The sequence below is a fragment of the Podarcis muralis genome, chromosome 6 (assembly GCF_964188315.1).
Source record: "Podarcis muralis chromosome 6, rPodMur119.hap1.1, whole genome shotgun sequence".
Lineage (NCBI taxonomy): Eukaryota > Metazoa > Chordata > Lepidosauria > Squamata > Lacertidae > Podarcis > Podarcis muralis.
In genome coordinates, this window is record NC_135660.1 from 97,603,561 (window position 1) to 97,627,308 (window position 23,748).

At 41.8% G+C, this 23,748-nt stretch overlaps 1 protein-coding gene across 3 annotated transcripts in view; it reads right to left on the reverse strand.

The window, feature by feature from the left end:
- Positions 1-23,748, reverse strand: part of SHISAL1 (shisa like 1) — an 83,068-nt gene that overhangs the window by 33,954 nt on the left and 25,366 nt on the right. For all 3 annotated transcript variants that reach the window (XM_077930772.1, XM_028728714.2, XM_077930771.1), the window contains exons 3-5: positions 18,098-18,189; positions 11,065-11,164; positions 7,327-7,540 (exon numbers count right to left, since the gene is read on the reverse strand). In XM_077930772.1, the coding sequence (XP_077786898.1) occupies positions 7,327-7,540; positions 11,065-11,131 (281 nt within the window). In that variant the 5' untranslated portion in view covers positions 11,132-11,164; positions 18,098-18,189. The remainder of the gene's footprint in view (positions 1-7,326; positions 7,541-11,064; positions 11,165-18,097; positions 18,190-23,748) is intronic.

Sequence of the window (23,748 nt, forward strand, 5' to 3'; positions counted from 1 at the left end):
GTCATGGCACTTGACAGCCTAACAAGAATTCAATGGCACAAATATTAGCACCTCTTTAGATCAGCATCATCTGTTTACCCATACACATACTTTTTAAGGCACTCATTTTTGTTCATTAAAAATCATTTAGTGAAAAATGAATAGTGTTTTAAAATGGCAGCTTATTAAATTGGCCGTATGTGGGATCTCCATCTGTTCCTTTAAAATAACATCTGCTTCCAACACGTTAAAAATGAAAAGCCAGACATAACCGTGCCCTCCCCCCCACAAAATGTTTTGTTTAAATCCTAAGGCAAAGTGGATATACTTGTTCCTTATTCCATTAAGCACTGTCTTTTAGTACAATCTGGCAGGTCAAGTAATGGAGTGATCATCAGACACCACTTTATTGTACTATCACAGCACTAAAGTGAAATTCTTCTGAGCACTGGGGCCTGTAAAGTCTGCCCAGGGTGAAAAGGGGTTTGGCGAGTTAGGAAATGGGTCTCTGTGGACTTATTGGGGCCCCTGCGCTAAAGCCACGTAGTTTTCATCTTCCATAGCTTCCACTGATTTCTGACTGCAATAAAAAGGCTTCCATCCTTGACCTTATCCTGAAGTTCCCAGTGGCTGTGGAGGGACTTGGCCTCTGCCTCAACTGCTTCACAAAATGCACAGATAGGGGAAATGTACTCCCTCTCAGTGCTGTTGCAAATTCATTACAAACCATGTGTAGGGGTACACCTCAGTCCCAGTAATACTGAAGATAGGTAAAGGGTAAAGGGACCCCTGACCATTAGGTCCAGTCGTGACCGACTCTGGGGTTGCGGCGCTCATCTCACTTTATTGGCCGAGGGAGCCGGTGTCCAGCTTCTGAGTCATGTGGCCAGCATGACTAAGCCGCTTCTGGCGAACCAGAGCAGCGCATGGAAACGCCGTTTACCTTCCCGCCGGAGTGGTAACTATTTATCTACTTGCACTTTGGCGTGCTTTCAAACTACTAGGTTGGCAGGAGCAGGGACCGAGCAACGGGAGCTCACCCCATCGCGGGGATTCAAACTGCCAACCTTCCGATCGGCAAGTCCTAGGCTCAGTGGTTTAAACCACAGCGCCACCCGCGTCCCAAAATACTGAAGATGCTGTTTATTAAAACAAGAAAATAAAAAGTGATGCCTTGTTTCCAATGAGGGAGTAAGACAGGGCTCAGGCAGCTTAATATTTTAAATGGCACAGCTGAACGAGAGAGAAAAAGTCACAATATGCCGAAGTGCAAAGCTCGCAAGGAATTCAGATGAATAATTCATCAAAGTTTTATAGCATTAATTCATAAAGGAACTTTAAAGCAAAATAAAATGTTTAAAATTGGCAGGAAGTGGAATGAATTCAATTTGCTGCTAAGGTGCTTTGATGGTCACTACTCACATTAGATTCTAAGAATGTGCATGTAGTAATGAATTTATCACCGCATGAAACTTATGAACTAGGGAAAGGCTTCTTCTCATATTTAAAAGGTAGGAAAGATCTAGAGCAATACAATCAAAGCAGGATGTCAGCCATTAGCTAAGGGAATTCGCCTGCAATAACTTCTCTGGCTAGATTTATGTGACCAAACCACCAGGGTGTGTCCATGTCAAAGTTAAAGTGCCTTTAAGCCACACTTAAAAGAGAATTAAGCATTTGTGTCTCTGATAGGGAGGCCCTGCAGCACCCAATAAATGGCAGGAGACTTTATACTAGCAGTTAATTGATCCCTGTTACCAGCACAACTTACTTGGGCTGGCTACTTTCTACTCAGGAGGCAAATTCAAAACAGCAACTCAGAAAGGCAGTCTTGGTTCCTCCAATGGAAATAAATGCTTATCCTTTCACACACTAAAATAAATCCTTTTGGGGTATATGGCACTGAAGTGTGTCTTAATTAAGCTTTCTCTGGAAAGTGCCACTAATAGAACCATAGAATTGCAGAGTTGGAAGGGACCCTGAGGGTCATCTAGTCCAACCACCTGCAATTCAGGAATCTTTTGCCCACAGCCCTGAGATTAAGAGGCAAATGCCTCCCTTCTTTTTCCAGCAGTGTTTCCAGCAATGTATGAGGAAATCAGGTGATATCACCATTTCCTTAACCTTTCCTACAATAAAATGGTGCTTATTCCCTAATAAATATCTTTAGCATCGGGACGGCAGAAGAAAACTTGTTTTATAACGGTAGTCAGGATGGTGCTATGATTTAAGTAAGTTCTTAAACTGCACGTGCTCAGAGCAGCTGCTCCTTAAAAAACAAAGCCAAGGTTGGCAAACAGCTTTTTCTTTGTTCTTAGCTCTAACGTATCAGGGATGTTGAAGCAGTTGCAGTGCGTGGAATTGCAGTGGAAGACACAAATGGGGTCTTCCCATCCAAAGCCACTCCAGGACTGTTACGTCCAGGGTCTAAAATTACCACTAACTCCACTGCCTGCTTTAAAGCCTTCTCCTCCCGCATGACGAGAAGGACAAGCCTAGTTGCCTAGGGCATAGCAATTACTGTGGATGTTTAGCTGGAACACCTGAGGTATAAATTATGCTTAATGAAGCACAGACAGTTTGATCTAACAGCAAAAGGACCTCTTCCTTCAGTTCAGTTTAGAATGAAGTTAATTACAGTTGGAAAATAAGCTAGCAGTGATAATGCACATCATGTCTGCGATAATTAAAAAAAAAGTTAGAATGTATTATTGGATTAAGACTGAGCAACAGTTGCAGAGCCAAAACTTTTTGGTGCAGCGGATAACATGTTCTCCGAAACTCTCTCCAAAAACTTTGCATTTTCACACCATTTTGCTCCTGCTTTCCTACCCCACCTCCCTGCAGATTTAGTGCATTTATAAATGAATTAAAAGATGGGTCCACTGACTGTGTGATGCAAACAATGAGGAGTCATGAAGCCAGCTGGGTGATGTCATGGCAGCATGCAGCCAATCAGATTTAGCCACAAGACAATACCTTGAAACCAAATTGTCCCTGCCCTCCCTCTGCATGAAAGTACTATTTCTAACAAAAATATGCAAATATGCAATGTAGAATTAACACACACACAGCCTCATTTCAGCTCAGCCCTAGCATATACAACACACAGAGACAGCCTATGCGATGCCCTGCAGATGTTGTGGGCTACAACTCCCATTTGCCCATGAAGATGGGAGTTGGCTCCCTCCAGATGTTTTGAACGACATGTTGGCTACCTCTGCTTCAGCACTTCACATTCTCTCGGTCACACGGACAACAAGACAGAGGTTGAATGCTTAAAGAGCAATACTTTCCAGAGAAGCCATCCCACATCCATTGTTCTGCAAGGGCAACTTGTGCATTGGCGCCATAAAGGCTTTGTGAGAAGAGTTGGGGAATCTCCGGCCTGTGGACTTAATTATGGCCAAGCCACACCCACCTTCCCCACACCGGATGTCCTATGTGATTCCAGATGTGGAGCAGGTACACCAATGGAAGCCAAGGAGGTGAAAAAACTTAATATGGGCTCTAAATGGCCTAAATACTCTGAAATTTTAGAACAAGATGGTGAAAAAATTAAATTGCAGAGCTATGAGAAATTAAAGTCCAAGGTGAGAGACTGGCTTCATTATCTTCAGATAAACGAAGTATTTAAACAGGACAGGAAAAAAGGCTTCCAAGTGGAGAGGTCAAAACTAGAAACAGAATTGTTAGAACCCAATACTAAGAATTTGTCAAGAATGTATAACTTGCTGTTGAAGTGGAATACTCAAGATGAAACGGTGAAATCAGCTATGATTAAATGGGCACAAGATATTGGTCATGATATCGTGCTTGCTGACTGGGAGCAGTTATGGACCACCGGTGTTAAATTCACGGCATGTAATGCCTTAAGAGAAAACATTATGAAAATGATTTACAGATGGTACATGACCCCAGCCAAGCTAGCAAAGATCTATCATTTGCCCAATAATAAATGTTGGAAATGTAATGAGACTGAAGGTACTTTCTACCACCTTTGGTGGACCTGCCCGAAGATTAAAGCCTTCTGGGAAATGATCTATAATGAAATTAAGAAAGTTCTGAAAAGAACCTTTCCTAAGAAACCAGAGGCTTTTCTTTTGGGCATGGTGGGCCAAACGGTGTCAAGGAAGGATAAGACGTTTTTTATGTATGCTACAACAGCAGCAAGGATCCTTTTAGCAAAGTATTGGAAGACACAAGAACTACCCACTTTGGAAGAATGGCAGACGAAGGTGATAGACTATATGGGACTGGCGGAGATGACTGGCAGAATCTGAGATCAGGGGAAGGAGACAGCGGAAGAAGACTGGAAGAAATTCAAGATATATCTTAAAAATTGTTGTAAAATTGATGAATGTTAAGATGTCAGGGAAACGGGAAATAAAGAATTACAGTTGTAATTAATAAGTTAAGGAAGAAAACTAAAAGAAACGATCTGAATAATTGGATGATTGAAGGGTTGCTGAAAAAATTTGAAATAAGGATGCAGAAAAGGGGTGGTATGGGGAAGTCCAAGAAGTAAGGTGTATGAAAATAAGATTATGAAATTATACATGTTTATTTGTTTGTATGTCATTGTATTGTGATTTGTTTGTTTTTATTTTATATGTGAAAAACTAATAAAAAATTTATTTTAAAAAAAACCAGATGTGGAGCAGGTAAAGACTTGCAAGCACGGTCAACAAGCTTGTCAGCAGGGCTAACAAAAGCACCATGTCTTTGTCCACAGGTTTAGATTTCAAACTGCATGCATGAAACATTGTGTTGTCAGGTGATTGACAGATGGGCCACCTTCCCCACCTGTCAAATTTGGTACCTAGAGGGTGGTGTAGATAAGGATGTGGCCCTGCCCACCAGGTCTAGATCCTGGTTCCTGTCCAAAGATAACCTCAGCCATTAAACAAAGGGTCCCCTCTTTCCCTCTCAAATTAAGATGGGGGTGACTGAGATCTCACCAGCGCTGCCCTTTGCAGTGCACTCAAGTTCCATATAAGCAAAGTTTTTTAAAAAAATGGGGAGGGAAAGGTGCATAACCACACCCTTGGTGACAGTCACATTCACTAGGCAGGCAGGCAAGGAAAGCTCTCACCAATATAGACATTATATCTTAAAAACAGAGTGATGATTCCATCATCTAGAGACGGGGCTTTTGATGCCATTCCCCCTTCCCACCCCCCTCTCCTGGGGGGCCAAGCGGCAGCTGCCATTAGGAAACCAACAACGGAGAGGAATTCAGGATTTCAGCATAGTTGTGATTGGGAGACAGTGTATCCACACTGACCTCCCCTCCCCGGAAAAAGGAGGAGTTCATGTTGTTTCTAACTCAGGTCTTGTTTCATGGAATTTTTTTTTTTATTTTTTTTAGAGCAACAAGTTTTTAAGCATTAAAAATTGTCATCCTAATGCAATACATAGTACAGTTATCACATCCGTGCTGCAAATTAGGGAGCTAAATAGGTAAAGGTACCCCTGCCCGTACGGGCCAGTCGTGTCCGACTCTAGGATTGCGCGCTCATCTCGCTCAAGAGGCCGGGAGCCGGTGCTGTCTGAAGACACTTCCGGGTCACGTGGCCAGCGTGACAAGCTGCATCTGGAGAGCCAGCGCAGCACACGGAAACGCCGTTTACCTTCCCGCTATAAAGCGGTACCTATTTATCTACTTGCACTTAGGGGTGCTTTCAAACTGCTAGGTGGGCAGGAGCTGGGACCGAACGACGGAAGCTCACCCCGCCGCGGGGATTCAAACTTCCGACCTTATGATCAGCAAGTCCTAGGCACTGAGGTTTTACCCACAGCGCCACCTGCGTCCCTACCAGGGAGCTAAATACAAATGGCTTAAAGACAACCCTGCAGTGTAGTCCACTGCTGGTATTGTAAACTGGAGACGCAGCTGAGGCTGAAAGGGCGATTGTCAACAAAAGCTTCGTGGTGAGAACCCCCACCTCTTTTTCTACGAAAAAGCACCGTCAACACCAACAAGTCTGAGTAGTAGTGGCCTTTCCCAGTCTTGCTACCCAAGAAAACCTGAGCTGTGCCTCGTTTCTCTTTTTTTTAAAAAAAAGGCACACCATGTTTCCTCCAGTGACACATGCTTTTCTGGGATTTGAGCAGAGAACCTCTTGTCATCAAAGTAAGCACCGTGTCTCACTGCACTTGAAATACCATGATCACACGAACACAAGAGGTCAAGCAGTTTGAAGCCTTCAGCTGATTCATACAGCCTTCAGACATCTATCACTTGCCAGTTAAGAGGACTTTTCAACTGGCTTTTCCAGACAGCTCCTGGTCCAGTTCTAATGCTGGCCCTGCTTTTCAAGTGAGGTGAAATGGCGAGCATTCGGGCTGCTTCCAGTTATTTAGTGGTAGGCGAAAATAATTTGTACATGCTCAGTGGCACCAGGACCTGAGATTGAATACAACATGTGTAATGTGAACAAGACTTCGGTCTCAGCGCCTCCTTCCCTTTTCCTCCTCTGGCACAGCCTTCACTTCCACTTTAAACCAACCACACAGATCATCATTTTGCCTGAACTGGGACAAATTCTGCTTTCATTTAACTATGGCTTGTTCAAAAAAGCCAAGTTGAAAATGGAAGTGGATTCTCCCAATCTTTTTTCTTGCAGCTGTGCCAGAGGAAGAAAGGGGAGGGGGCAAAACAGTTTGGATGAAATGACAGTCTGTGGTTAGTTAAAAATAGAAGCAGACACTTCCAAGCTCCTCATCATCGATGTGCTGGAGAAGCAGAGGGGAGACAGAGCGAGCCAGCTCTCGTATGCAAAGTGTGATTTCCAGTCCAGGCCACTATTACTACTTCATCTTGCCCTTGGCACTAAAAAGAAGATTTGGGGCTAACTAAGTCCTGGGGAGTTCTGGCTCAAATGCAAACTTGCTTTCAAAATTTGTCTAATATTTCCTTTTGATCTTGATACTTCTTCAAAAAGTATTCTTAGAAAGGCATTTTTTCAAAAATAAAGAGAGTTATGGGATCGAGGCAATAAAACAGGCCACAGAGTTAAAATTAAGATATAAAAAGGGATTCTGGGGGCAGATTACACTCCACAGACACACAATCAAATGCACCTTGCTGTTAAAGTGCAAGTGATTGCAAGTAATTAATATGCAAATCATGCACAAATTTAAAATAACAACTAGTCCTGTGAAACATTTGTGCTGCGCAGAAAGGCCATTTCCCTCTCCAGTGTTCTTCTCATCTTTGCCAACTTTTTTTTGAGTTATGGAAACACATTTCTGTTTTCTGCAGATGCAGTACAATTTTGATTACACCAGGATACATTTTGGGGAGAGGGGGAAGAGGAAAAGTACCCCAGCTTATTTACTTACTTGTGCATATATCCATCTGCATTCCCTGTTAGGTTCATCTGCATAACAGTCTGAAACTCCGTCTCATTACAGCAGTATTTAAACACGGTGTTGTTATGGTGACAGCAAAAGATGTACGATTTATTGTCAGAAAGACGTGGACAGTGGAATCCAAAATGGGAGCGGCCTTTGTAGTCTGTATATGGCTCACAGACTCGAAAATGTGTGGACAGAGCTGTAAGGCAAATAGCAATTATCTTTCTAACTCAAATTGCAAAAGAAAAACAATAGATTCTGCAATATAAAAACTATTCACCGATTCAGCAGATGCTTGATGTATGCTTGTTACAAAGTCACAAGTTAGTTAAATGTTAAGGAACGAATAAATTGAAAGCTGAACTTCCGTAGTTAGGATATAATCCAAACAAAGGTTAAACTCTTTGACATGCCATTGATTTTTCTTGTGAGAGATATAGCCATATACTTTCTTTTCCCTTTGAAATCCATGGGACAAAGTGGTTAACTCTGGTGGAATCATACCCTTAAATAACTCCAGTCCATTGATTTCCATACGTTTACTTTATGATTTAGTTGGATAGCCCGCATTGTTTACAGCTAATGGTCTTACGTAAAAAGCAAAATGTACGTCAGTGATATTCCAAAAATCAAAACAATCCTTAATTTACTTGGAACCCCAGGATTAGTCCCTGCAGTTAGAAATTGCTTTTTAAAATCAAAGCATACCAAGGCTGCTTCCAGATGACCTGTTTATGGAACATTTATCCTGGTTTCTTTGCACCATGATTGTGGTGAAGTTGTATGATGTTGTGTCAAACAATTGTCACCCCACACCTTCCAATCTATTTCTCCACCACTTTCCATTTAACAAAAAGGCCAATTTTTTTAGGGTGAAGCAGGTTACTTGTGTAAGATAAAACTCCACTGTTGAAGGTCCAGGGAACCTGTCCTTTTTTTCACCTGGCCACCTCATTTCAGGTATACATCAAAGACAGAATGCACATGTTTTGACCTCACAAGACCTAACTATTTATAGATGGAAATTAACTGCTGATTCACAATGTCGTTTTTGACCTTGGGTACAAAAGTCAAGTGATCCTGGCAAAAGATGCACACCACGCAATCAGTTGAGAGTGGAACGCTCACACTTGGATGGGAGGGTTTCTCTGCAACATATTCAGAAAATGAAAATTTGGAAAGGACCAGGCTCTGCTCCTCTCTGCATGGTATGGCAAAGCCCAGCCATGGAAACAGGAATGAACTTTTCAGAGAGGCTGATTCTATACATATTTTGCTATTAAACTCCAGCACTTCTTGTACTCCAGTTTGAAATATAGCTCAAAGTAAGCTCTAAATAGCTTTGCATGTGGTAACAATTAAAAATAAAACAAACAAAGAAAGAAAGAAACAGGAAATATGACTGCTGCATGCAACAAGAAAAAAGATGTATGAAATATGAACAGGATACTGCTAGCAGTGCTTTAAAAACACACAAAGCAATTCAGCCCCCAACCTGACATGCTGGAGGGGATTTGGATGGAGGGAACCTGCCCTTCTTTCCAGCCATGCCTGGCTATAGCAGCTTCTACCGGCAGGGAAGGTCTGCCATCAACAGGAGAGCTCTGACAGTGAGGAGTGCCCCATTGTGCCTGCCCAAACTGTGGGTGAAACTGCACGCCCCTTGCAGTTGTTGTTGTTTAGTCGTCTTAGCCGTGTCCGACTCTCCGTGACCCCATGAACCAGTGCATGCCTTGGAAACTCTCACTTTCAAACAAGGCATCTGAAGGGAGGAAGAGAGATAGGGAAGACCCTGCTGCCATCATCTAACAGCAACAGGTCTGATCTGGGTCTCCCCACTGTACCAGCCTGGGAGCTGATGCAATGAAGGGGCATTTCTCCTCTCCCAACTGCCCCAGTTTCTGCCCTAGTTGGTGTGAGGACTGGGGTTGTAGATGCTGCACTGGCTATGCCACTCCATCAACTCCTGCTGGTGCTGGCCAGGTGTTAGGACTGCATCCTAAATTAGTAAAAACCCTGGGCAACACAACGTACAATTTTACTTTGCCACGAAGAGAACATGAGGGGAGGAGAATGCAGATTTCATTGCAAAAGTAAAGACTAATGGCTAACAGGGGCCAAATATTTGCTCTGCTCATATAACAGATGGCATCATTAGATTCCTATAAAGCAGTTTCCAAACTATTAGAAAAAGGACAGATGCAAAATATCACTATTTTCCAGATCTCAGATAAGATTTGTAAAATTAAAAAAAATATGAACATCCAATGGCATTACCCCCGTAGCTCAGGCAGATTTCATTTGGCAGTTAGTCTTCTTTTGAAAAGAAAGGAGTAGAACATTTTTGGAAAAGTAATTCCAGTCTTTTATATCTCCATCAAAAGAACAATCGTTTTCTACTGCTGTGATTCTACAGATATCTGGATTCATATTAAGTGGATGGGAAAGAACACGCCTACACAATGGTCAACACTGCTGCTGTAGATGGTGGAGTAGTCACCACCCGAGCTGAGGAGCTGTAGCCCTATGTTGTCCTACTATTTCACTGAGAACGGCTGTAACTGATCTGAACAGTCTCAGCAGCCCTGGAAGACAGGGCATTAGAAGTGGGCAGCAGTTTCTGAGCGCCAGAGATGGCTTTGCTTGTTGTGCTACTGATACAGGAGAGGGTAGGGTTACATGCTTGTGCAGTTGGTGCCTGTTGTTAGTTGGGTCCAAATTAATTAGTTACTTGGTTAATTTGTAGCTCAGATATTCTAAGAAGTTGGATTTAACATCAGAAGTCCTCATGATAAATATGTATTTTTTAAACTCTTCCAGAAAGGAATATTAGCAGACCTGGGTTTGACCCCTGTCAATCTCAACCTGCTCCAGATTTCCTCAGAACCACTGCTACAACTTCTCATGGAGTGATGGGGTTGGAAAAGAAGTTCTACCTGACATCTTTATTCTTCCCATGCCCACTCAAGGACCTTACTCTGCAAATGACACCACAGCCAACAGGATAGAGACCATATTTGCTTTAAATACCATCAGGTTATATAGAACTATGATGTCAAATGGCAAAGGGAAGAACTTAAGGAAGAAAAGATAGGCAGGTGATGAAATTAACTGGCTGACTTACCTAGGTTTCTATGTTGGAAATGCTATAAACAGTTCATTGGTAGAATTGCATAGTTTCACAGACCACTTGACTGCTCAGTTTTGGGCTATGTCAAAATACTAAACATAAATTGCATACAAAACAAAACTCCATTTTAGATTGAGGAAGGAAGGTCTGCAGGTATATTCTGTGCCAATACACATCTGGACACAAATTAGATTCCCCAGCACATCTGGTGCATATCTGGATGAGACTAAACTTAATGACACTTTTCCATTCACATTCTTGACCAAGTGAAATAAGTCTGACTATAGTATAGCTTGACTGGTGTACAAAAATAGCAGGCTATATTTAACAAAATCCTAATGAATTTTAGATCTTCTGAATCCTGCTTAATAAACCACTGAAATTAATGAATGTAAGTAAGTCGTATCCATTAACTTCAGTGGGTCTACTCTGAGTTGAATACCACTGAACACTACCCAATATTTAGCAGATATCCTTATCTCTGCAAAACTCTTGGACTGATTCATTAAGGTGTTTCTGCTGCAGAAAACTAAATGGAAGCATTCTTCTAGCATTTAAAAAGAAACCCAAGCCAAATAAAATACAGGGCTTACCTGCTGGCAAAAGCAAGGAGAAAACAACCATCAGCGTATTTAAGGATTGTAGACCACAACTTGTCATCGTTTTGTTTTCATCAATCCGTTTGAGAATTACCTGCTTAACAAAATGATATTTCAGAGTTAAGTGGCATCAGTGATTTGCATGTGTGCATTCATTTAACTTAAAAAAAATGTTTTTAATGCTTTCTTCAAACTGTAATGCATGATGAGACCCCAAGGCACAATTCTGCAACAACTTTCACACATGTAAGGTTTGCACACTTAAATGCTACTGAACATGCTCAGCTGCTATGTATAAATTTGATAGGGAATCTTTAAAGAGCACATTCAGGAACAGCAAGGTGGAACAGAAGTATATCCATGGCCCAGTATACCTAAAGAGCATCTCCATCCCCATCATTCAGCCTGGACACTGAGGTCGAGCTCTGAGGGTCTTCTGGCAGTTCCCTCACTGCAAGAACTGAGGTTACAGGGAATCAGGCAGAGGGCCTTCTCGGTAGTGGCACCTGCCCTGTGGAACGCCCTCCCTTCAGATGTCAAGGAAATAAACAACTATCTGACTTTTAGAAGACATCTGAAGGCAGCCCTGTATTGGGAAGTTTTTAATGTTTGATGTTTTAGTGTGTTTTGATATATGCTGTGAGCCACCCAGAGTGGCTGGGGAAACCCAACCAGAGTGGCAAGGTATAAATATAATAAATATTATTATCATTATCATCATGCTGTTGGCAATGATCCCAGTTGGAGGACGCTATGGTCTGACCTAATATATTCTATCTGCACTGTGGTCTGCAGTAGTGTGTTCGGATAATTCCCAATTGTTGGTGCAGACAACTTCATGGTCCCAGTTATTGCATAGTGTTGGGAACCAACCTAGGCATTTCAGGCTACAAGCGGTCAGGTAAAAATGTGTTTCCTTTGATTCCTGGCCAATTGATGGTGCTAGCTGCCAGGAAGAAGGCACACATCAACTGGGCAATGCAGCAAAGATATCATCTTGATTTGCATACTATGGAAATAAGGCTGCCCAGACTTGGGCAACCGGCTATGTTAACACTATATAGGAAGCTTCCTTATGCAGTCAGACCATTGGGTCCTGCTAATTCAGTGTTGTTTACCCTGACTGGCAACAGCTCTTCCGGGTTTCAGACAGGAGTTTCCCAAGCTGTACCTGCAGATTGTGGGGACTCAACTTTCTGGGAATTTCTGCCTGTAGAGGAGCTGCTTTACAACTGAGCTACAACCTTCCCCCCATTTCTCTGCTTCATTTGAGCTTCCTCCTTTTCCATTCCATTCCATTCTCTTATCTTAGTACTTCCCAGCCTTCAATTTCCTGCCTTTTCTTTTCCAGATTTTTAATTTTCACAGAACTTCCACCTCCCTCTCTGTCCCTTTCTCTTTCTTCACACCAGAGCAAGTCCAAACATTTTGCTCCTCACAGGCTCCAAAAGACATTGGACTGGCTCTTTGGGATTCAAACTGTTCCCATCCCTCACCATGACATATAATGAAATTAAATGTATACACCAAAACATAAAATTGGACATTTAGTACTCTGAAAATGAAGGGGGTGGGGGAAGCTGCTTTTGTTCTCTTGTTCCTCCCTTAATAACAAAAAATAAACCCCAAACGTCCTTTCTATCTCCCTGAACCCAGCACATATCGAAACTTTGGATTATAACCTTAGTGGACCTTTTGTTTTTTGCTCCTGCTGTACAGCAGCCTATGCATTAACAATATTGAATTTATTATTATAATAAAACTAAATATTTATAATAATGCATTTCAAGTAGATGGCTGTTAGTTCAGTAATTCCCACAAATGTTTTGCAAGGTATGTAGGTTAGTACATATTGGGGGTGGGGTGGGGGTGGGTTATAATGGAGAAAATAGCAGCTGGCTCAGTTTGCAGCCAAGGCCAGATTTGAAACTTGGACCCCCCCAGCAGGAGCAGACTTTGGTAATATGGCACCCTGAGTAAGGACAAAATTTGACACCCCCTCCTAAATATTTCTTATTTTCACAATAATTCCTTTTGGTGCAGTTGCTTTGTTAGGAATCTTCTCAGTAGGTACCTGTATTAATAATAATAATAATAATAATAATAATAATAATAATAATAATATGCACCCCCTTGACCCAGCACCCTGTGTGGGGGGAACCACTCACACCACCCAAATTCTGGCACTGCTCCCAGTTCTAACCCCACATTACCCCCAGGAATACCAATGGACTAGGTCAGGGACATCCAACTCCCAAGAGACTGTGATCTACTCACAGAATGAAAAATTGGCAGCGATCTACCCCTTTTTTGGGGGGGGGGGGTGTTTCAGGTTTGAACTTTTTTACAGGGGAAAACTCGCTCACAGAAAGATCGCTTAAGGAAGCGATCACAACAAAAACTCCGTCTTCTGTCCTAGCATTCATGCGCAAATGGAGGCCGGGGCAAGGGGAGGGGCAGATGCTCATTTGCAAAGGAAAAGGAGCCGCGATCTACCAAAACGTCTCGGGGATCGACCAGTTGATCCCGATTGACCAGTTGGACATTCTTGGACTAGGTGATCAAGAGGCAGATTAGGAGTGGGCACTTACAGCCAGCCACGAAACTCAGGGGCCGACCTTGGACCAGCCACTGACTCTCAGCCTTTCAGGGTGGCTGCACGAATAAAGCAGGGAAGAGAAAGCCATGTTTGACACCTTAAAGCTCCTTGGAGGAAAAGATGGGGTATACATGTGGCAACATCATCCAAACCCTTCAGAGAATAATGGGAAGTTTGTTGTGGCAAAGAGCTCTGCATTATGGCATGCCAGGACAGGAGGTAAATGCTGCTCCCTCTGTGGACTTTTGGGTGTGAAGAAAAAAGTAGGCGTTGCAGATTAGGGGGCAGGCCAAATTTGAACAGAGTTAGAAATAACCACATCTTGGAGGGAAACAGCTCAGCTTATTTCTGAACACATTCAAAGTAGTGGGGCTGCACACTTCTAATTGCTCCAGCTCTCTCAGGTGCTTTCAATAACCCCAAGTCATTCTCTTGCCTATTAAAATGATTTACACCAATCCGACAATCTTTATGAGTAAAATATGAATCTTTGAAGCTATGACTCTAGGCTCCTAGCAGGAATGCCTGTCATTGCCATTATTACTGGAGATTTCATTACAGCCATTAAGAACTAATATATATATATATAACTGGGTTGAGGGTAGGATGTAAATCACTTTAAAATCTGTTAATATGCAGATTGTGTAACTTATAATATTGCCAGAGGAATCATTTGCAAAGGTCATGAAACTCTCAGATGAATTTGGCCAGATCTCTGGGTACAAAATTCATTTCCAAACATCAGAATGGTTGGGGTATCATATGCAGAAGAATCTTAAGTATGACACTGCCAAAGACATCTAATTCCATGGAAGAAAATCTCAGCTAGATGCATTGGGATTTGGATAACTCAGGAGTTTAATGACTCTAACCTGATGAAAGGAGACAAAGGGTAAAAGAGGATCTGTCCAGTCTGGAAAATTCAACACTTTCTCAGAAAGGAAGAAACTCAGTTATTAAAATAAGCATAGTACAATGTATTTCGTTTCTATTGTTAAAAGTCTCCTTAGACTGATTGATTGATTGATGAATCCAGAATTATATCTAACATACTTCATCAGCAATTAAAAATAGGTGGTTGGCATTCCTGAATATCAAACAATATTACAACACAGCCATGCTTGGGCACCTAAAATATGGGTTAAAAACTCTTTTTACCAGATACAGAGCAAAATGATCTATCAGCAGATGTTTTCCTGCTACTGGCAAAAGCCTGGGTTTATCACCACTCACTACAATTTACTACAATGCTGAATGTGATAAGAAAGTCTTATTGGGTGACATGAAGCTTTAAGGAGAGACATGGAAGGCTCAAATTAGGATAATAATAAAGGAAGGATTGGTAAAGATCTTTTATCAGGTGAAATGGGATCCTGTGTCAGGAGCAGCTGCTCTTTCTTCAATACTTCCAAATGGGGATATTACAAATAGATTACTAAGGCTTCACGTTTCATTAAGGAATCACACAAGTTTTGAAATATTAATTTCAACTGCTAACCAACTGCACAGCGCATAACGCCTGATTTATAAAATAATAGCAAATTTAGGACCATCTGGAAACTATTAAGTGAAATAGGAATTTGATATGTATCACTGGATAAATGCACATGGTTTGGGAATCTCAAAGAAACATTTCTACAATATTAGATAGGTGGTATTTGATACCAGCCAGATTAAACAAGATCTGTCCAAGGCTTAGTGGTCAGTGCTGGAGATGCAAGACACCTGGAACAAATACATTTCATATTATATGGGCTTGTCTAAAGATTAAGACATTTTGAGAAACTGCACTGACAGAAATAAAATATTATGGGTCAAGATCTCCCCAGAGATCCTGTTGCAACGTAGATTTGCCATCTTAAGGGTACAGTATTAAATGATGATTTTGAACTGATAGTTCATGTACAGGCTGAAGCTAAAATGGCAATATACCAACATTGAGAAAATGTTCTTTCACTTTCTACTGATTTATAGTTGACCAGCAGTTGGGATATGGCTTCTTTCATGAAATTGGTAACTATTACTAGGGTAAGAAGAGGTAGGCAGCAAAATAATACGTTTCTGAAAAATGGATTCTGTTTGTTCTTTATTGGAACAACAAAGTACAAGATTTGATCGATATAAATCCGTATTATTTTTTGTGGGAAAGGGTATGAAAGTATATAGCACCACACAGTTGGTTTCCACTTGCAGTTTCAGTGTTACACAACTTTGTTTTGTTTCAGTATTATAGAACTTGGCTTGTAGCCTTTAAGCCACGCAGAATGTGATGGCTTTTAGAACAAATAGGAACATCAATCAGTCATCGGTTTCCGCTGCTGAGGCTGAAGAACACTGGAATAAAAAATCCCTATTAGCTAGTTTGTGTTAGCTGTCTGTGGAAGCACAGGTACAACTCCAGTTACATAAGTTCGGCCTCCTTGTTAGCTACATCTATGAAGAAGCAGCCATGATTAAAAGACAGCATGAATACACCAGGGAACCGAATGAACAAGAGGCAAACTTTTAGTCCAGTTCCTAAAGAACAAAATGGAATGCCATTTACTCATGTTATGGTGAGAAAATGACTAGCGTGTGGGTCAATGCTCACCTCCTTTTTCCTTCCATCATTCATTATAGGCGCATTAGGATCTACGGTATGTACAATCTATACTTGGCTTTCCGACTTTTCCGACTAAACACCTGTATTGAAGGGGAGGGGGGCATGTGCTTTGCACAGTTAGCTCTGCCTGCATACCTAGTGTGTTCCTCTGCAGATATTCCAACATGCTTTGGCACGTATTGAACTCTGTGTTTACTCAGAAACTAGAAACTGCATGGCCAGGAATTTCTTGTCACTAAAATCTGATTTGCCCATTTTCTCTGGACTGATTTTTTTGGGTGGAAAACAGAAGGAAGGAAAGGGGTTAAAAGAAACCCCCATCAATGCACTGGCAGAGGAATGGGGGAGGGGGGAGCACACCGCCCCGGCACCATTGGGGAGGGGAGGTACCATCGCGGCCACCCCCTGACACGTGTCGCGCACCCCCACCACGCACCACACCCCCAGGATGGAAGCCACACCCCCACAGGTGGCATGCCACGCCCTTGGGATGTGCGCCAGCCACACCCCCTCCTGCTCTCCACCCCCAGTGCTGGAGCATGCAGCTTCGCCATTGCATTAATATATCCTTCCTAGACGCATCCTGAGGAAAGAATCACAAAAGTCCATATAAGGGTAGTCTGAGCATAAAAAATAAAAGGGAGTGTGCGCGCTCATGTGCACACATATACACAAATTTATGCACTGAGGTGTACACTTGGTGCATCTGGCTAAATGGGTTTTGGGGTATGAAAGCTTCTCTGCATTAAACTTTCCCCCCCTTTTTTCTAAACCTGATTGTCAAGATTCATTGGTATATTCCAAGTAGTGGATAGTTTTTCAGATATCTGCTACATTTCAGACATTCGTTTAAAAAAGTCATTCATCAGAAAACGATAGGGCAGAAAGTCACCCAAATTTGACGTTTATCAAGCATCTTAAAATCTTTAGGAGGGCACAAGGAACTGCCAGAAGATTCTGATATTTATTAGTAAATCTGAAGCCTGCGTGCTGTTGGTAAATGATTGAATTTCGTCATCATTTATATTGGCTCATTTGTAAATGTTATTTTTAAAAAGTCTTATGACACCATTTCTCATATTTACTGTTACTTTTCAAAACCATTTTTGTTTTCTTTGAAAACATCAGTCATGTCATGCATTTACAATATCATGTTCCAGGATACAGGAATTTGTCTTTTGTAAAATCAACAGCATATATAAAAATCATGTGCAGCACTGTTGAAGAAAGCATGTCTGATTATCTACAAACAACACAATTTTGGAATATGACCGAAAAGTATTCATATAAATATGTTCATATACCATGTTCATATCAAGTTACTCTTCAGATAACAAACTTGTCTAAATTGGCCGGCAACCATTTAAATTGAAAATCTTCTGACTGGACTTCTAGAAAACTCTGAAACGAACAAAGAAATCTATCCCTCGGTGAATTGTATTAATTACAGAATATAGTGCACATTAGGCCAAACTGAAGACAATCTGTATCCACAGACAATCATTTGTTGACCTATTTAAATTTTTTTACCAGTCAGACCTATTAAAAAAATTACTGGTGAAATAATAGTAATAATAATAATAACACTAGTAATAATAATAAAATATTATTTCAACGCCACCCATCTGACTGGGTTGCCCCAGCCACTCTGGGTGGCTTCCAACCTAATAAAAGCACAACGAAAAAACAAACATTAAAAACCTCCTGATATATTATTCTGTGAGCACAGTTTGAAATCTAAGCTGAGTAAATGTGTGTCTAGCAGGAAAAGAAGTTAATTCCTACAGATATGCAGCCTTTTTATAGATGATTTAATTTTAACATACCAAACTGAGGACTCAGAATTCTTCATATATTCAAAGTCCATCTTGGCATCTTCAGTAAAAATTACATCGCAGATTTTTGGGTCAAAAATGTCCTGAGATGAAATAAAAGGAAGACAATGAATAACTCAACAGCACATGGTTAATGGCCATCTCATCCCTTGCTTTTTCCTGTAAGACCAATTGCAGTCGTCAACAGTCGTCAACAGTTTTACCACACCTATCAGACAATCACCCACTCCCACCACCTTTCTGAGTAATAGCTCTCCCCACCCTCTCACTATATATAAAGGTCTGGTGACTTCTGTTTCAGTGTATCTGAAGAAGTGTGCATGCACACAAAAGCTCATACCAAGAACAAACTTAGTTTGTCTCTTAGGTGCTACTGGACAATTTTTGTGTTAGTTGTTGGTCCCTGATTTTAATTTTTGTAGCTATTTTGTAGATAGATAGATAACCACTTTGATATTTCTTACGATATGGTGGTATACAGTGGTACCTCGGGTTACAGACGCTTCAGGTTACAGACTCTGCTAACCCAGAAATAATACTTTGGGTTAAGAACTTTGCTTCAGGATGAGAACAGAAGTCACGTGGCGGCGTGGCGGCCCCATTAGCTGAAGTGGTACCTCAGGTTAAGAACAGTTTCAGGTTAAGAACGGACCTCCATAACGAATTAAGTTATTAACCTGAGGTACCACTGTATAGAATTTTTTTATATAAATAAACAAACATCTGCAGGTCTAAAAAACACAGTTCTGCTAAATATTGCTCTGACATCACAAAGTTGTTCTGTTAGGAAGTTTCAAGTACAGTGGATGCTCGGGTTGCGAACGTGATCCGTGCGGGAAGCATGTTCGCAACCCGCCACGTCTGCGCACGTGTGGGTTGTGATTCTGCGCATGTGCAAAGCGCAATTTAGTGCTTCTCTGCATGAGCTGAAACCCGGAAGTAACCCATTCTGGTACTTCCAGTTTCAACGCGGAGTGCAACCCGAAACCACACAACCCGAAGCATCTGTAAGCCGAGGTATGACTGTACAAAGGAGTGGCAAGGGGAATAGCTAAGGCACTGTAGGGAATAGGAGACATTTGGCCAGCTGAGAGTGGGAGCTGGACAAGCAAATGCAATGGGGAGATATGGGGGCAAGGCCATGGTGGGCTTTGAGGTTAAACATGTAGAGTGTGTTGGGATCTGGGAGCAAACAGAAAACCAATGTAGTTGTTTAAGAAAAGGGTGCCACGTGATCAAAGTGATGGGAGAGATTCAACATTTTGGGAGCTGTGTGCTCAGCATTGGCATGGGGGCCAAAGTAAGGCGACCAAACACAACCTGAGAGGAGGACGGGAGAGTTTTATTTTTGCCAACTATTACTACGGCATTTATTTCTAAAGCACAACAAATCTATTAGTGTATGGGTTTAATGGGGAGACACCCCATGATCAGAGCTTATTGGCTTTGGCAGCAAAGTTTACTGCAGAGAAAACAAGTAATATGGCTGAAGATTCTCATTAAACTGTTTCCTCCAAAATTAATAAACTAGGGCAGTTTTTTTCTTAAATTTCCCATCCAATTGATATTCATATGTGACCTTTTATAATTAGTCAGTTATCTGGCAGCTTTTTTATGGTAACCTTAAACATGAAAATATTCACTCCTTACTGTGACTGAAAGATTCAGTCTGAAAATGCACACAAGATGGAGTGTGTGATCTTGAGATCATATCTCTTCATCTTTCCTTTCAGATCACAGAATGATCATGAGGTCTATATATTCATAGCCAGCCCGTGATATCATTCGTTAGTTTAATGAAATGCTTACTAGTACAGTATACATAAGTGTTTCAGGCATTGCCACCAGAGACAAACCAGGTGTACTGGTAGGTAATCACCTGGAGTTTTCTTTTTTTAATGTACTTTCAGGTAGGAAATAGAATGTAAGTGATGCTCAAACAAACAGAATATTATTTGCAAATTCATGTACAGTATATCAAGTGTTCTGAACTGTTTGAACTGCTCAACGTGCCTGATAGGGGTCTGCTTGGAAGCCTCGGTTCCTAATGGTGACTGTGTTAAGGCCAGTTCATGCCACACTTTTCTAAAACAAAATTGCTCCAAGTGGCACACAATCTGCCAGGTGGGTGACATTATAAAAACAACAAGAACAAAAGCAGACACTGGTTTCTAAAAGAAGATGAAGAAGCAGTTGCATTCAAAGTTAGTAAGCTAAAAGGTCTTAAGCAGATGGCAGAATGCAGACTGACAGGTGGCCCAGTGTATTCTCCATTGACTCATGAAGCGAAATATGTCAAAGTGTAGAAGGGGTCCTTTTCAAACTAGGCAGTACTTCTACAGAAGAATAACTGAAGGAGGCTATTCCTCAGAATAGGTACCGTCTAGTTTGAAAATAATCCTCTCCACACACCCTGGCATAGTCACTTTATGAGCTGATGGAGAATACACAGCAAAAACATGAGAGGTGCGGGATCAAGTGGAAAAAACCACCAGCACAACTAAAACCAGATACTATAGTATTAAATTACATGGAGTAGCATAGAATGGAGCCACAAGGAAAAGAGAAAACCACACCATTCCTGTAATGTTAGAATTGAGCCTTAATGAAGATAAATGACTTTGCTCAGGCATAAATCTAAATTGCTGAAGGAATGAGCCTGGGTGAGTTTTGAACTTGCCCCCCCCCTCCCAGTCTGCCGCTGCCACAGGCGTGAAGAGTAGACTGGATATTTTTCGCTTCCTTTTTCAGCTAACTGTGGTGACTTGTTTTGTCTGAACTGGAAACTCTGGTTAGTGTTTCTATTTCACAACCTGAAGTTGGCTCATTTCCTGAAACCAGGGATGGGGAGCCAAATGTGGCCCTCCAACCCTGAGAATTCTCCCTACGCCACACCCTTCCCTGGCCCTGATCCATGTTCTTGCAGGGCCTGGATGTACCCTCCAAGTGTGATAAGGCCTCTGGACTGACTATGTGGAGGAGAGACAGATGCGGGTGTAGAAAAGTCTGACTTTTACGCAGCTGGAATGTAGCCTCTCTCTGATTGGCTACTTAGCCAGACGGGGTGGGCGGAGCCAGCACTTTGGGAAGGAGAATAAAAGGAGTTGTTTCAGAGAGAGGAGTCTGATGGGGAGATGGTTTAAGAGAGAGCAGGAGGGAGAGAAAGAGAGTTGGTCCTGGTCAGTGTGTGTAGCATCTACCCTGGCGCAAATATCTACAGCTAGAGAAAGGAGTCTCTGAGCTTAGATAGGAAGACGGTGTTGAGTGTCTTGGGAGAGCATTCAGACAGGAGTTAACCGGAGGGCTGAGATGGAGCCAGGAGAAGGAGAAGCTGTGAGGAGACGGTCTCCTTGGGTCTCCTTCCAGTCAGGAGGGGAGAGATCTTCCAGAAAGAGAAGACTCCCAAACCAGGAAAAAAGGGGTGCGTGGGGATCCCCTGGGTCTGTTAGACTGCCAGAGGCATCTCAGGAGTATGACTGGTCAAAGGCTGGGAAACAGACAGAAAGAACCAAAGTATTAAGCTGTAACACCTACACAACAACTAAGTTAAGGAACTGAAGTGAAAGAAGTGGAAATAAACTTTTGTCTAGGAACCTGTAACATCTAACTGAGGAGTAAAAACTGAATTAAGCAGCTGACATTTAAAAGAAGCTGTGCATTTATTACCTTGTTTAGAAGCCGGTATCATCCACTAGATTAAGTATAATTATTAATAAGTTAACAGTTTCCTGAAAGAACATTATCTCCTGACACTTTGTTCTGTAAAATAAAACTTTCTTTATTGGTTCAACTCCTGCCTGAGTCTTCAAGGATATAAGTTGACCCTCACACAAAAACAATACAATAACACATGGTGGCTCTATTTAGAGCATACGTAGGTGGGATCTGCCACAATTGGTAGCCAGAGGAGTGGGATCTGCTACACATGCCAATAAAATCTACTTTGGAGAATATTACAGCTCATCCAGTCAATAGACAATATGACATACATGAACAACAACCTTGATTGTAAATCAAGTATGAGTTATGTTCATCACGACATAGCTTGCATTAAATGTTTCATCTATGAAAACAGACACAGCTGTATTCTCTGCCACATTTGCCAAATCATTTGCAGCTGAGTTTGTTATAGCCCTCGGCCTTTTGTTATGTCATCGTTTTTCAATACTGTCACCACTAGATTAGAATTAATGGCATGATATTAATACTGGCCCATGTAAACAGATCACAGCAGTAGTGAAACAGGCATGTGGACACAGTACCAGGAGCTATGCAAGGCATCTGTCCATTCCCAATACAGTGGTACCTCAGGTTACAGACTCCGCTAACCCAGACGTAGTACCTCGGGTTAAGAACTTTACCTCAGGATGAGGACAGAAATCGTGCAGCGGCAGTACAGTGGCAGCAGGAGGCCCAATTAGCTGAAGTGGTACCTCAGGTTAAGAACAGTTTCAGGTTAAGAACCTGAACGAATTAAGTTAGTAACCAGAGGTACTACTGTTTTGTGGGGTCCTGCCACAGCTCACATTATATACAAGGCTGTGTTTAAATATTAACCCCCAAATTTGGTATCCCCTCCAAACTGATGTCAAAGTTTTGTGCGAGGTAATACATTAAAATCACCAAAGGTCTCACATATCTTAATGATTATAGAAATGAATATTATTAAATAGCAAAATTATAAAATGCTTCTAGAAAAGGATAACTACATCTAGAAACCTGTGCATGGCTTACATCTAGGCATTAACATAAAATGCGTTGGAAAGCCAAACTGTCACCCAAGCCATCCAATGTCCAAGGTGCCAGGTTGGATTCGGATGACGTGATTGGACCAAGTTAGCAAAAATCAAGCATACTCTTAAGGTCAAATTCCAAGGTGCTACCTTGCCTCCCCAAATCCCTCCACTGCTCCCCTAAACCACCAATCTCTGCCCCCCACCCAGTTTCAGCACTTAGCTTTAGATTATGATCTAATGGCACTGCTCACCTTCCAAATATCTTACATGTAGGGACAGTTCTGCTCTCCAATATCACCAGATAGCTAGAGGGCATTTCCAACCCTTTCCAGGAAAATGCTAGCAAACTGTGCACTCCATTCTAATGCAACCCACTTTGCTCCATATTCCTAAAGACTCCTCAAAATGGAAAAGGAACAGTCTTTGCTGTTGCAAGAAGTAGCAGCTACTGGCGAATCAGCTCTGCCTAAGGGTTTGCTGTTCCTAGCCTTGAAGATGGTTCAAGAATCCATGCAGGCCAAGGAGCACTCCAGTTGGACACCCCAATCGGCCAGATAGCCAGCCCCTCCTTGCTAGGCTTTGTGTGTGGCAACCCTGACTTACATGCATAGCAGGCAAAGTTTTGACTTCAATTAATAAGCTCCTAGCTTGACTTCAATTTCCCACCTCCGATTCCAGAACAAAAAACTAATTACTGCATGCCACCAGGGGAGCAGACACTACGAATTAAAACCTGCATCCTTTTGTCAAGCAAGACAAGGCAGAAGCTCCATGTAATGACAGATTAGAACTTTCCAACAGAACCTAAAACTATACAAAGGGAAAAGTTGGTGAGGAGGATGGGCTCTCTCAAAGCTGACAGGCAAAAGGGGAAAATGCAGGGAGGGAATAAAGAGAACCCTGGTG